This window comes from Bactrocera latifrons, unplaced genomic scaffold, assembly GCF_001853355.1.
Source record: "Bactrocera latifrons isolate USDA-ARS-PBARC rearing strain unplaced genomic scaffold, ASM185335v1 scaffold_59, whole genome shotgun sequence".
Classification (NCBI taxonomy): Eukaryota; Metazoa; Arthropoda; class Insecta; order Diptera; family Tephritidae; genus Bactrocera; species Bactrocera latifrons.
In genome coordinates, this window is record NW_017537256.1 from 405277 (window position 1) to 420002 (window position 14726).

General features: G+C 35.3%; 1 protein-coding gene across 1 annotated transcript; it reads left to right on the forward strand.

The window, feature by feature from the left end:
- The first annotated feature begins 7963 nt into the window (after positions 1-7963).
- LOC108974779 (phospholipase A1 2-like) lies at positions 7964-12051 on the forward strand. Its single transcript, XM_018942811.1, has 3 exons — positions 7964-8531; positions 10624-11023; positions 11256-12051. Exons 1-3 carry the CDS (start codon positions 8456-8458, stop codon positions 11989-11991), a joined length of 1212 nt encoding a protein of 403 aa, XP_018798356.1. The 5' UTR covers positions 7964-8455; the 3' UTR covers positions 11992-12051.
- The last annotated feature ends 2675 nt before the right edge of the window (positions 12052-14726 follow it).

Consider the following 14726-nt stretch of genomic DNA (forward strand, 5'->3'; position numbering starts at 1 on the left):
ACTCAACTCAACTCAACTCAACTCAACTCAACTCAACTCTACTCTACCCCGGAGTGGTCGCTTGAGTTGGTTGATTAGCCAAAAGGCACACTGAGCTAAATCAGGCGAATACTCGCGAAGTATATGGCCAGCATGCGACGTTGCATTTTTGTGCTGTAAAAACCAAGAGTTATCGTCCACCTTCGGCAACCGACGTATAGCACACGAGTAGGATTCCTTGTTGACAGTTTGGCAGGTCGGAAGGAATTCGGAGTACACCACATCTCGATAATCGAAGAAAACTGTCAACATAACCTTGATTTTTGATATGCTTTGACATGGCTTTTTTGGCTCCGGCTCACCCTTGCCACGATATTCGATTGATTGATCGTCTTTTTCCGTGTTGTAAGCATAAATTCAATTCATAAAGATCCATCGCCGATAACAATACGTTTCATGACATCTTCCAGGCATTAACGTAACGCTGTTTTTCGAATAAAATTTAGTGATTTTGGAACCAATCGTGCTTTCAATTTTCTTAGGCCCAAATGATCTTTCAAATTGGTGTCCACTGATCCTTTTGATATTCCAATGATGCCAGTAAAATCTCTGACTACTAACTGTCGATTCTCAAGCAGCTATTGCTTTATTTTAATGACGTGTTGATCAGCAGTTGATGTTGATGACCGTCTTGGACGTGGTTCATCGACTAGTTTTTACCTAGCACAAGAATAGTGAATAACTGCTATAATACAATGCTAAATATTTTACCTTGGCTTACAAAAATAAACACACACACATACAAATTCACACAAATGCACAAATACTTATGTTTCATCTAATTGCCAGTAGGTATATAGTATGTACATACATTCGTGCGAGTATGTGCATGCGCGTGGCATAGAAAAGCAAACAATTAGGCGTATGGCAGCAAATTCAATCGGCTTAATTTCAAATTTAATTATCTCGAAAGCATTACATTTAATTGCAACAATAATATAAATGGCTTGCTGTCTAATCATCGCATTCAAATATTATGTACCAATGTATGTATGTGTGTGTGTGCGTGCGTATGAAACCACTTTTGGGTAATTAATTGCATATGTGTTTGCATGTGTGCGCCGAAAGTGTTGCATTTCAAAAGCGCGCAACAAATCAATGTCAATTAGTCAGATTTGCAATGAGTTAATTAAGTCGCGCCTTTTCGCGCTTCGTGCGTGGCCTGCGAATGGCCAACTCTCGGTCTAATGCAATGTAATGCAATTATTGGCAGCATTTTATTATTGTTAATGATAAGGGCATTCGCATGGGACGTAAGTAATTTTCTATGCTAAAATAGTGAGTGAATGCTGCAACAAAGCGAGCAACTAAACGAAATAGTCAAAGGAGGAGAGAGAGTTTAGCGCGATAGAGAACGTCAGTTACATAGACACAGATATTCACATTATTCGCTTTATGTAAGTGGTGCCGTAAGCTCCAAACTTCGGACTGAGTAGAAAATGCTACGTTGGAATTGGTAGGTACTTAATTGAGAAGTAATGTCCTCTCTCGTAGCACCAAGTCCAAATTCTACAAGTCACTCATCATCCGATCTCACGATGACAACGTCTGATGAATATAACGCCGGTTACGAGTTTTAGAGAACCTTTGCGCGTTAGCCACGGCGTATACCGCATTCGATGGAACGATGAGTTTACGAGATATACCACGACAGTGACAGAGTTTAGCGAATTATGAGGCAGCGGCTACTTCATCTACTACTTCATCCGAATGGATCCAAACCCTCCAGCGCTGAGAGTATTCGACACAGTACCCGCCAGGTGAAGCAAAGGATCACGAAGACATCCACTCCGTTGGAAAGACCAGGTGGAGAAGAACTTGGCTTGGGCATCTACTATCAATGCTGTTGTGATGTCAAACAAACTTCGGCGGACCTTTTGAACTCTCAAATATTGTTGAAACACTTGGAGCGCATTACAAATGGACGAAGGATTTTGATATTTTACATAATTCTTATATTAGGATAAGACTGGCAGGGTGCCAAAGAAATTGGATAGCTCCATAGCTTGTTGAGGGTTAGGATCGCTCGGCTGTTAAGGTACACCTTTTCATACCAATTATATATATATTTTCTAAACACTGCGTAAAAACCCAACATAGCAATGTAGCTTTAAGACTAAGAAATCAAAGCAATTTCAAGCATCATAATACTCTCGCTCGCCTTCAGTAAAATATAGCTTATAAAGCTCTCAGTATCGCATCCTGCTTTCCATACAATAAACCTCAAAGAAATATTTTTCCGCCAGTAACAATTACAAAAGCAACATTCTCGGTATGGGTTGTTCGTATTATCAATAGCCTCTGCGGCACTTACCTCTTCCTGATTTGATAAATTCATTTCATTATATTGCATATGATAAAATAAATCAGAATAAGTGTGCCAGTTATTTATAAGCGTCCCACTGATCGGTCACTAACCCCTAGTTAGCATATTACTGTATGTAATTTGATATCGTATGGATGTGTTTTTATGAATTTTTATCAATTTATTTTATTTATACATAATATATACTAATTTTTTCATATTGTACCTCATATCAAACGGATTTAAATATAGCAACGTCTAAAGAAAAGGGTCTGTGGGACAGTGTTCTTAGTCCACATTGGTATTACTTTTTGTGGCTTGTCGCAGATGAGTACGTTAAACCATTTCTGCAATGAAGTTCTATGTGATATTTCTTAAATATATTACAAATAGCGCATATTATGCTTAAGTCATAGATTTCAAGTAAATAGGATGAAGAAGAACCTAAACCACCACTCTACTGCAACAATATAGTCGCTCTACCACTTAGGCAAAACGAGGTGAAAGACAGCTCTAAGGTGGCTTAAGAACAACAAAGCTCAACGGGCCGATGAACTATCACATCATTCAAATGACATCAATCCACGGCGTGAGCATCACTCAAGCACTGGCCAGGCACGGCACCTACGTTCCTTATATAGAGCTAGCTGGCAGCCAACTTCATCACATCGACAGCACTTCGCGGCGCGAGCGTCACCTAAGCACTGGTCAGGCACGGCGCCTGCTTTTCTTATATCCGTATAGAGCCAACTTGCTTGCAGCTACCGTGAAGTCACCGTTTGACTTTCAAGCACATCACTTCGCGTTGTAAGCATCACTTAATCCCATTTTAAATAAACTGATTGCACGTTATCAGTGTGAAATTAGACCTGACAAACTCATGATAGACCAGATTTTCACAGTATGTCCAGTTCTATAGAAAACTTCTGATAAACAGTTCGACACCAATCATCCTTTTGTCGACTCCAACACAGCGCAGTCTTCTCCAGCCAGAAAAAGAAGCGAAAGTGGTTGGCCTTTTCGGTGAATGAGAGCAAGACAAAGTGCCTGGAGACCACCCCAAAAAGATTTCTCACGCCTTGGAAACTACCTCACTGTTGCCAGCAATTTTATAACTCTTTTTATAACTCAGAACCGGAATAAATTCCATATTAATTAAAGCTTTTTTTCTAAACATGGTTTTCAGAGCCGGTGAGCAAAATTTAACTGGACCAAACGGTTTGAAATTTTGACACTTCCTTTAATATATATTTGTCAGGTAATTAATGATTAACGGAATGAGGTTTTCGATAAAAATGTTGATTCATTAAAATACTCTGCAGTGCACATTTTTGAATCAAGGGAAACCAAAATTTTTTAAAATAAATCGTATATTACTAAAGTACGAAGTCCATGAGGAGTAGTCATCCTTTGGCTGCTTGAACTGAAATCTTAAAATAAGTGCAACGGTTTTGTTAATATGAGTTAATATAGCCAGATGGAAGACTCTCGGAACCTTTATAGCGGAGTTTAGCTCAGTAAATAACTGATAAGTATATAGTTTAATAAAGGTCTTTATTGCCGACAATAAAATGTAATTTCTAATAATTTCTCGAATACCTTGTTTTTATATGACATTTCTGATTTCTTGTAATAAAAGCTAAGCATCTTTACAACCAATTTCCATCAGACATTGTTGTTTCTAATGACATAATATGAATTGTTGTTCAATGTTCTAATTTCTCTATAAATTCACAGCAACAATGATTTGTATGAAATCAAAGCAGTTAACAGTAAAACGACAGACTAGTAAAAAATTACCCGTTAAGCAAGCATTTCAGCTGTAAGCGTGTCATTAAACGGAAACTGGAACCCCTGGGGAGCAATAAAAATTGATACTAAATGCAGCTGCTGCTTGAATATTGCTAATTGTAGCGTTTTAATTGAAATCTACACGCGATCACTGCAGCATACTAATGGAGAAAACCTAACAAAAAACTCACCTGCCACGTCATTTTCAATTACTCACTACTTCGACGCGCGCTCTAACTACATTTCCCCAAAGAATGAAATGCATGAATCTACTGACTTCGGTAGTGACAGAGCCATTTGCCAGGAAACTGCCATGTATGTAAATGCCCAAAAAGCACAAGCGTAAATGGCGAGCAAAAAAAGTACAAATAAAAGTCGAATTAAATAAAAATTGCAATGTCGATGATATTAAGGAAGGAGTGTAATTCTCGTATTCGTGTGGAATAAAAGGCGATTTAAGTTTGGTTTTCGCATTCATGCCGAAATTGCAGATAAATATGCGCGTTAGCAGCCACAGCGACGCCGCAGCTATGAGCATGCAAGCGAGCGGGTATATGAGTATGCATATGTATTAGGGTGGGTCAGAAAATACGTATATTTTCGATATAGGAGTATTCACATATGTTAGGGTGGGCCAAAAACTGCTAAATTTTCAATATGCGAGTAAGCGTATATATTAGGGTGGGTCAAAATTTCGAATATTTTCAATATATGAGTATGCGTATATATTAGGGTAAATCACAAAAAAAAACGAATATTTTCGAAATACTATACCAATATTCATGTATATTAGGGTGGTTAAAAAAACGAATATTTTTGATATGCTATAGGAGTATTCATATACATTATAGTGGGTAAAAAAACTACTTTTTTCGGTATGCTATACGAGTATTCCTATACACTAGGGTGGCTTAAAAAAACGAATATTTTCGATATACGAGTATTCACATATGTTAGCGTGGGTCAAAAAAAACGACTATTTTCGATATACGAGTATGCATATAAAAAAATACGAATATATATTAGGGTGGGACCAAAAAATGGACTTTTTTTTATTATGTTCTTATTTCCCCTTTTCCTTTTTTACATTTTTTTCACTTATGTTTGACAATTGATTGCTCGTAATCGCTTAACATAATCGAAAACTTAAACAGGTCATTTCTGTAGAGCTTTAAATTTCTTGAAAAATCTGTGCAAGGAGATTTGTTTTCAAGTCGTTGGTAGTGAGATATGAAGTTTTCTATGTGATACTAAGAATAAAACTGTAAGGCTACAGTCAAGAGCTCATACTTGGAGGAACTGTTTTATAGGTGTCTAAGAACCTATTTTTGGGAATACTAAACTTGGAAAAAGTATTAGTTTTTTTTGACCCGCCCTAATATTTATATACATATCTGCTCCCAAACATATATGAGGAAGAGTATGAGAATGCGATTTTAGTGCACTTTTTGCATAGCTCCTCAAAAAAATATATATATGTATGTTTGGATGGGTTTGCAGTTATATTTTCATCACTTAACATGCATGCAAATGTGTGTGTATGAAAGCGTGTCAGTTTTTTGCTCAAATTTATGTTTTTTTCTTTCGTTTTTGTGAATAGTTTTTCCCGCCGCTTTCAGTTGCCTTTCAAAAAGCACAAAAAAAATATCAAAAACAAAAAAAATAAACAAAAAAGGTTAAAACTAAAACAAGGCATGAATGGCACGCGCGGGAATCCCATGAATGCACCGATTCGGGTTCTGACACATTCACTCATTCATTTCGATTTGCTGCTGACGTTCAACTGAGTGCTTAATTCCACTTTTTTTACGCATATAAATAAAACTCCCGAGCCAGGCAGGTTGATATGTAGAAAGATAGGTATGTACATATGTTTACTAAAAAAATCAATGAAAAAAGTGCTACAAAACTGGTTGCTCCAAAAACATATTAAAATAGAAATAAAAGTTGCATAGAAACAGCAATGCATTTAATTTACGGAACTCTAGCAAAACTTTAGCAGGCATCAACTTAGACTTGCTTAATTTAAGCGCTTTAAACGGGTTCTTGAATTATGTTAGAACTTAATACATACATATACAATAAATATTTTTATACATATTTAACTGTTTCTGTGTGTATACAAAAAATATTTCTGCAATAACCTACCCTCGCTTTAAAAATTTTATTTTTGAAACATGTGGCAACACTGCCAAACATTTTTTTTAGTTATAATTCTCCTCTAAGCTGACAGCTTACTTCAAGTTTAATTTATTTTTACAATTAAATTAATTTTTTTTAAAATATGGCATCTTCGCTCTAAATATTTTCAATTATAAGCCTATTTAAACCTATTTGAAATGATATAGAAATTTTAAAAATAAATTTTTTATTAGAACGTTTTAAGTATGTGGCAACGCTGTTAAAATTATTTTCATTTATTATATACATACATTGCCTTTTAAAAACACTGCTAAAAAGCTATAAGCCGACCCTTGCCTTATACGATTTTTCAAATTTCATTATACTTTTTATAACTTATAAATAATAAAATAAATAATTTTTAAATATATGGCCACCTCACCAAAGATATTTTTTATTTACAAGCCTTTTATTGTAACATATATGTATATATGTACAGTAGATATAGCTTAGGCTTCATGCGGTCAATCTCTAACATGCTCAACAAGCAAACGTGCCATGAATGGAACCTGGGTCGTATATTCCGCCAATTAATGCTCAAAAGAATATACATAACAACTCTAGTAGGAGTACCAACAGATCATTGTCTAACTGTCAGACATACCAGCGGGCTGGGAACACCATATAATGACTTTTGTAGAAGCTGTCAAGTGGTAGAACAAGAAATCTTTGTATAGGAAAATAATCGAATGGTCGCGTGTTCCTTTCTTATGTATGTATCTTAAGTTGTTCATCACGAACAGATAAGCTTTCAGAGAGGAAACAAATAGAGTGAGAGGTTTTTAAGGATTTTAGTCCCGGTGGTATCACATTTGGTGTTCTAAAAGCCTAAGTACGTCGTTAGACACTGTTTCCCCAGGTTATGTTGAGTTAGACAAGAACACTTAATTGAAAAATCGAAGGGGTGAGCGTAGAGAATTAGCATTACTATATATATACAAAAAAGTGAAGTTGGAATATGAATGCGATTCAGTAATAATTCGACAATAGCGCCACTATCGGATAATTATTTGTGTTCCCCCACTAATGTATGGTACAGTGCGCATACAATGTTCGAAAACAGTCGAAAAATATACCGTAAATGCCTATTTGTTTCATAGCTAGCGTATAAACCGTGTTGACACGCGAAAGCCACAAGCATTACGCTTGCATAACTTATGTAATCACATTTATGGGCTTGTGTGCCTATAAACATACACACACACACACACTCATGCATATGTATGAACGCTTACATTTTCACAGTAAACACCAATGACAGCGGAATTCCCTACTAATTGAAAAGCTTTAATCTGCACTCCACGCCGCTCGCCTGAGCGCTGCATTGTCCGCAGTTGGCAACGCGCGACCCGCAACCCGCCACCCGCGACCCACAGGACGCCGCACGCGATAATACCCGGACAATTTTGAACTTGTGCAATTGGCGAGCGCGAACAAATCGCAGTTACAACACAACAAAAACAAAAAAACAAAATACGTGGTACAATAAAACCAACGCAGCACTAACACACATGCACTTATGAGACGCACACGCACACATGGCATTCACATGCAGTAAAGCGCTCGTCCTCTATTTACACACGCCGGACGGCAGGTTGTATAAAAGTGCCGCGCCCATGACGGCGGCCAACAGAGTTCAATAGCAGCTGCTGCTGTGATCAAGCATCAACCGGCAACCGGGCAGAACAAACGCTGAGAGCGCGATATCGGCGAGCACAAAGCCGTGCAGAATAATTATTGTTGTTGGCCATTGGCGCTTTGCCACTGCAAAATCATATCCGCGTTATTGTTATTGTTGTGATTGCGATTGTGATTGTTTTTGCAGCGCTTTACGATTGAATTGCTCGCGCAAACAAGTTGCATCAACATACAGCGCACACACACGCGCTTGGGGCACGATTGTAGCTGTTGAATAAAATATTATAAAATAAATTAAAATCGGAAAAAAATTAAATAAGATTAATACACAGCATTTGGACCGACGTGGTCTCGCGGATTTAAACACAATACTAAATTAACGGTGAACTAACAGTTTGTGAAACTGCTGAGCTACCTAGTTGCTGAGTGAGCAGTTCGAGCGACGAATTAGATTTTTTAAATTAAAATTTAGCACACTTCTTTGTTTTTGGTTTTGCGAAAATGTCTGCTAGTCACAAAGCTCCGGATTTACTTTTGTTGCTGCTGTCGTCGCTAGTGTTAATCAGCTGTAATTGCGGTAAGTGAATGACTTCATTAAGACGAGTTGCTGCTTGAAGGTCACATTTAATTGAAATAACTTTAATTTAATGGAAATATAATTTAAACTATACTGGAATTAACAAAATGAAGCGCAAAAATATTTCAAGATAAAATTTCAAATCAATACCAAAAAATTGAAGTTGAAATTGAGAATTCGAAATTATAAAACTAAGTTTAAAATTAAAATTCGAAATTAAAAAGATATTCCGAAAATCAAAATGGGTTGCTAAACTGTGTATAAGCACCAATTTTCAAAAAAAGTATTTTACATGAAAACCGAAAATTCGAAATTTGAAAGGAATGTTTCGAAATTCCAAAAACAAGTTTAAAATAAAAAACATGTTAAAGTATTTCAATACGAATTCCGAAATCCCGTATTTTAAGTAAGTTCAAGAAAAAAATCGAAATTAAAAAGAAAAATGTATATTTCGAAATTCCAAAAACAGGATTAAAATTCGAATTAAATAATGATTTCAAAAATCGAAACGAAGAAGAATTTTAAATGAAAACAAAACAAAATTTAAAATTTGAAAATAAAACTTCAAAGTTAAAATTCGGAATAAAAAAAGGTTTCGAAACGAAAACGAATTGCAAAAAAATTCAAGTCAGATAATTTAAATGTAAGCCGAAATGTCCAAATTAAAAGTGAATTATAAACTTCGAAATTTGAAAATCGAAAATAAAAATTAACGTTAAAATTAAAAATTAAAAGGGATTTCCAAAATAAAAATGGATGGCAGAAATATTTCAACACGAATTTTTAAATAATATGTTTTAGATGAAATCCGAAATTTCAAAATTAAAAAGCAAAATTCGAAATTCAGGAATGAAGTTTAAAATTAAAATGCGAAATTTGAAAAAGGGCAGAATACGAGATTCGAAATAAGAGAATTGAAATTCGAAATTTAAATTTTGAAATTTATAATGAATTCCTTAAAACTCCAATATTTGATATTTAAATACTTATATAAAAGTAAAAAAACTTCAATACGAAATAATTTGAAACTAAAAATTCGACACTTCGATAAAAAAAATATTCGAAGTTAAAAAGGAAAATATAAAAACCGAAATTCAAAAATTAAGTTTGGAATTAAAATTCGAAACAAAAATGACAATCAGATACAGAATTTAAAATCAGGGAATTGAGATTCTAAACTTCAAATTCTACACTTATTTTTAATAACTTAAAACTAGAATAGAAGCAAAAATTCGATATTCAATACACGTCGATATTTAAAAAGAGAAAAATTAAATTCGAAACTTAAAATGTGTAAATTAAGATTTAAATTTTATAATCAATGTTTAAAAATTGTAATTTCAGTACAACCGTAAAATATGCAATTTCGATATTTCGAATTAAAAATGAAAATGAAAATTGGAAACTTGGGAAAAATAAATTCGGAATTAATACCTAAAATTCGACACTTACAGGGAATAGTTGGAACTTTCTAATAATAAATCTAATTTCGAAAATTCAATATATGTGTAATATTCGAAATTTTGTTATTTTGAACTAAAAGTGAAAACTCGAAACTCAAATTATTTTATAAAATCGAAATTTCGCTATTATGAACTAAAAATGAAAACTCGAAATTCGAATTTTTTATAAAATCGAAATTCTGCTTAAGAATTCAAAATTTTAAATTAGAGGTAGAAGGTAAAAGTTCGATATTTCGAACTAAAATGAAAATTGGAACTTATTAAAAGTAAATTTGGAATTAATAACAAAATTCGACACCGACTAGGAAGAGTTGGAAATTTATAATAATAATTCTAATTTCGAAAATTCGGGTGACGTGTAATATTCGAAATTTCGATATTTGAAACTAAAAGTAAAAAACATTCTTGTTAAATTTTTTTACAAAATCGAAGTGTGGCCTAACAATTCGAAAATTTAGATTAGAGTTTCCAAAACGGAACACTAAAAACAAAAATTAGAAAAAATGGAAATTTAGCTAACACATAGGTTAGGTTAGTCAGTTAGGATGTTTTTTAAATGTAATTGATAACAATTTTCCACATAACTAAACTATACTCTTTATATAACCACAACAATTGGTAACCCACAGCATTCGCTGCAATTCTGGCGCCCATGCGCGAAGTGAAAGTCGTGGACGATATCGCTTCCAATGTGCTCACCAATCTCGAAGTGGAGGCCTACCATCATCGTAATATGGAACGAAACTTCAATATGGATGAAGAATTGGAGGATGAAAGCGAAGACGACAAGTTCTGTGTGTGGCATAGATGTGATAACGATCTGCGCGAGCCACGCGGTTTCAAGAAATACTTTGATTTGTCATTTTTGAAGAAATTTATGAGTCATTTGAATCCCTTCGGCATGTCGCGCATGAATATGAATTTCTATCTCTTCAAACAGGATTTCCCCGAATGTGGGCGTGAACTGCGTATCAGCGATAAGCGTGCGGAATTATTGCGTGCCGGCTTTAATCCCAGGCAACCAACGCGGTTAGTATACAGACGAAAATAGAATGCAAACAATGCAAAGAAGGCGCGCCTTTTCAAACAATAAATAAATAAATTTTTACTTTTATCCCCCCATCAACAGCATCATCATACACGGCTAGATGTGTATAAGAGACAGGTATACAGACGAAAATAGAATGCAAACAATGCAAAGAAGGCGCGCCTTTTCAAACAATAAATAAATAAATTTTTACTTTTATCCCCCCATCAACAGCATCATCATACACGGCTGGATGAGTCAGTCGCGTGGCTCCTTCAATCGCGACGTCAAGAATGCGTATCTCAAGCGCGGGGATTACAATGTGATTATCGTTGATTGGAGCGCCAGCGCGACCAATGTCAATTACTTCGCGGTGGTCAAAATGATTGAGGGATTTGGCGCACAAGTCGCACGTTTCACGCAGCACTTGCAGCGCACCGTTGGTGCAGATTACGATGACATGTACCTGATCGGTCACTCGTTGGGCGCACAAATTGCCGCCGCTGCTGGCAAGCTGATTCAACCCGCGCGCTACAATACCATCTTTGCTTTGGATCCTGCAGGTCCTAAGTTCCGTCATCGTAGCGCTGAGTTTCGTATTGATCCCACGGATGCTAAATATGTCGAGTCGATACAGACCAGCGGCAATTTGGGTTTCCTCGAACCCACCGGCAACGCAACATTCTATCCGAATTATGGTCTCTACCAAAGTCGCTGCTACTATGTCGGTTGCTCACACATACGCGCCTACAAAATGTTTGCTGAGTCCATCACAACCGACGTGGGTTTCTGGGGCACACGCTGTGAGCGGCGTGAGCCGGAATGGCAATGCAATGAAGAGATATCACCTGCGGATCTCTATCGTATGGGCGGTGAGCCTGCCCAACTAAAAAGCGGTATTTTCTATGTGAAGACGGGCACGGGCGCGCCGTTTGCTTTGGGCCGCAACTGGCAGAATGAAGATGCTTGAGGCGGAATTTACGGGTGTGAGTGAGAGTAAGGACTTCGAAATGTGATACTTGTTCCAAAGCTTGCCACTTGAAATTAGTTAGAAAGCAAGAATTCTTTCTTATTCTGAAATATACATTTAAATACTGATTTTTATTATTAATATTTCAATTTTAATATTTTTATAGAATAAATGTTTAAACGAATCAATCTGTTTAATTTTTGTCGACGTTTGAGAAAACATTCTTTTTTTTTGTTTTGAAAGTAGATATTCATGTTACCTTATTTTTGTAAAAAAATATAAGTAGAAATAATATGGCAAGGTTCTCTTGGAAATGATTAGACGGTGTTGCCAATTATATGAAAGAAAGTATGTATTCAATAGTGTTGCCATATTTTGCTAAAAAATATAACTAAATAGAAACAATAGAAATAGTTAGAGGAAGTTGCCACTCATATAAAATAACGTATATATTCAATGGCGTTGCCATATTTTTGGGAAAAAATATAAATAAATTGAAATAATACGGCAAGGTCGAAATTTACAAAAAAAAAATTATTAGAAATAGTTAGATGGGAGCTGCCACCTATATAAAATCTCGACAAAGGTTCTTTCTGACTCTTTTTTTCAAATAGGGGGCATACAATTTTTTCCTAAATGGCAACTCTTCCCAAAAACAGTTTCACCTTTCAAGCCGCTTTAATTTCAATTTTCTTCAAATAAGATTTTTGGCATCACACTCTAAATATTCTTTAATAGGTGGCAACCCTTTTTTTAAAAAAATGTTCACCAGCAGCCTTTCTTCTTAGTTTACTGAATTTTTTCTCTTTTCAGACTTTTACCTGTTTGCTTTCTTTTAAGCAGGTGGTAACATTTCAAAATTTTTCAATAAAACTGGTATTGAATATTTGATTGTCCGCAGTTGCCACCCTATTTGATTTATTAAACACAACATATAATCATGAAAAATTTTAAAATTATACAAAATATTCCATCAGACTTCAAAAACTATATTTGTCAAAAAAAATTTATTTCAAAATTTAAATTTTTTCATTATGAAATTATGTCTACAAAAATCTATTAACGGACATTTGATCAAATTATGTTCGCTTCATGCTTCACTTCGTTTTTGCTGTTAACTACACGATCGCAGTTCAGCTGTAAAAGCGCTGGTTATTGGTTAATGATTAAGACCAATCAGATTGAAGGCACATGCCTAAAAGTAGACTAACAATTATAGTAACGGTTTAAAACACAGGGTGCAGACAAAGCAGATTTATTAAAAATGTTTAAGCTTTCGTATAAAAACCCGCTTTAAAAAACTTTATTTTTCTTTACAGATTTATGACTGCAAAGTTGCATACCCATATACAATCAATTTACAGTTATACGCCTCGCTTTATCCATAAACACTTATTTTCACACTCATACGCTTGGCATATTAAGCTCTATTAAGTGTTTATGCAAAAGAATATTAACAGGGAATTAACAACGGATTAAGCAAAGCTCCACAAAACTGAAAATTCACAAACACACACTTAAAGGATTTGCACCGTTAAGAGAACAAATAATACAAACAAAAGTTTACATATGTACATGTATATATTTGTATGTATTCAAAGGCGCTTACGTGAATAAATATTTGATTTTAGTTGGAGCCTACTCGAACATTCAATGTAACCCAATTGCAAATCAGCCATGTTTGAAAAAAGGTATTTATATGACTGGAAGTTGATGCCGAGAGATTAACAAATAAATGGGAAAAGTGCTATGAAAGTATAAAAATAAAAGTTCTTGTTGAAAAATGCAGAGATTACAAATTCAAATGTCAAGGTTTTTTAAGTTTCCGTAATAATATTGAAAGCTTTGAGCATACTTGAAAAATCTCCGAATAGCTTGACTTCTAGCTCGAGTACAAAACCAGGTAATATTCAGAAAAAGTGAGGGGCATGAATCATCACACAGCCATAAAATACACAGATAATTCCTTTCAGAAACCATTAATCGAAGTTAGGAAGAAAAAGTCGTGAACACTTGGTTCAAAATATTCCAGACTAGACACACGAAAAATTCTAGAGTAAAACCTTATAATAACGGGTGATCCAAGAAGAAGTACTTTTTTTCAATAGCCTTTCAAAATCTCGCGTGAGTCATGTCAGTATTGTTTGGTAATTCATCATTTGAAGGCTTACACCTGAACGACGTCTTACAAATCGCTCAACTTATGGCCACCATCACCAACTTTGAGAAATAGCATTCAGTGAAGAAAATATAAAGCCGTAGCTGAGAGTGTACACGAAGGCAGTGAAAAGTTGATCCGGTGCCGTTGGCAGCGATTCGGACAGACGTATGGAATGACTTGGCGCAGTTTTCGTCGAAATCTCAACTGAACTGAAGCCGCTCGATCTTATCAAGCGACATAACTTTGCTCTATGAGCCCTTAAAAAATATGAAGGCGATCTGACGTTTTCGAGCCAAATTTTGTTCAACGATGAGGTCCATTCCTCAATCAATGGGTATGTAAACAAGCAAAATTGCCGTAAGAGAAATCTGAAGGAATTCAAGAGCTGCCATTTTAAGCAGAAAAAACATCGGTTTGTATTGGTTTGTGAGCGGTGGAATAAACGATTCATATTTCTTCAAATATTATGCCGGTGAGAACGTAGCCGTCACTAGCGACCGTTACCACACCATGATAACCAACTTGATATCTGACGTTGAAGTTGGTAATCTAGGCGACATTTAGTTTCAAAAAG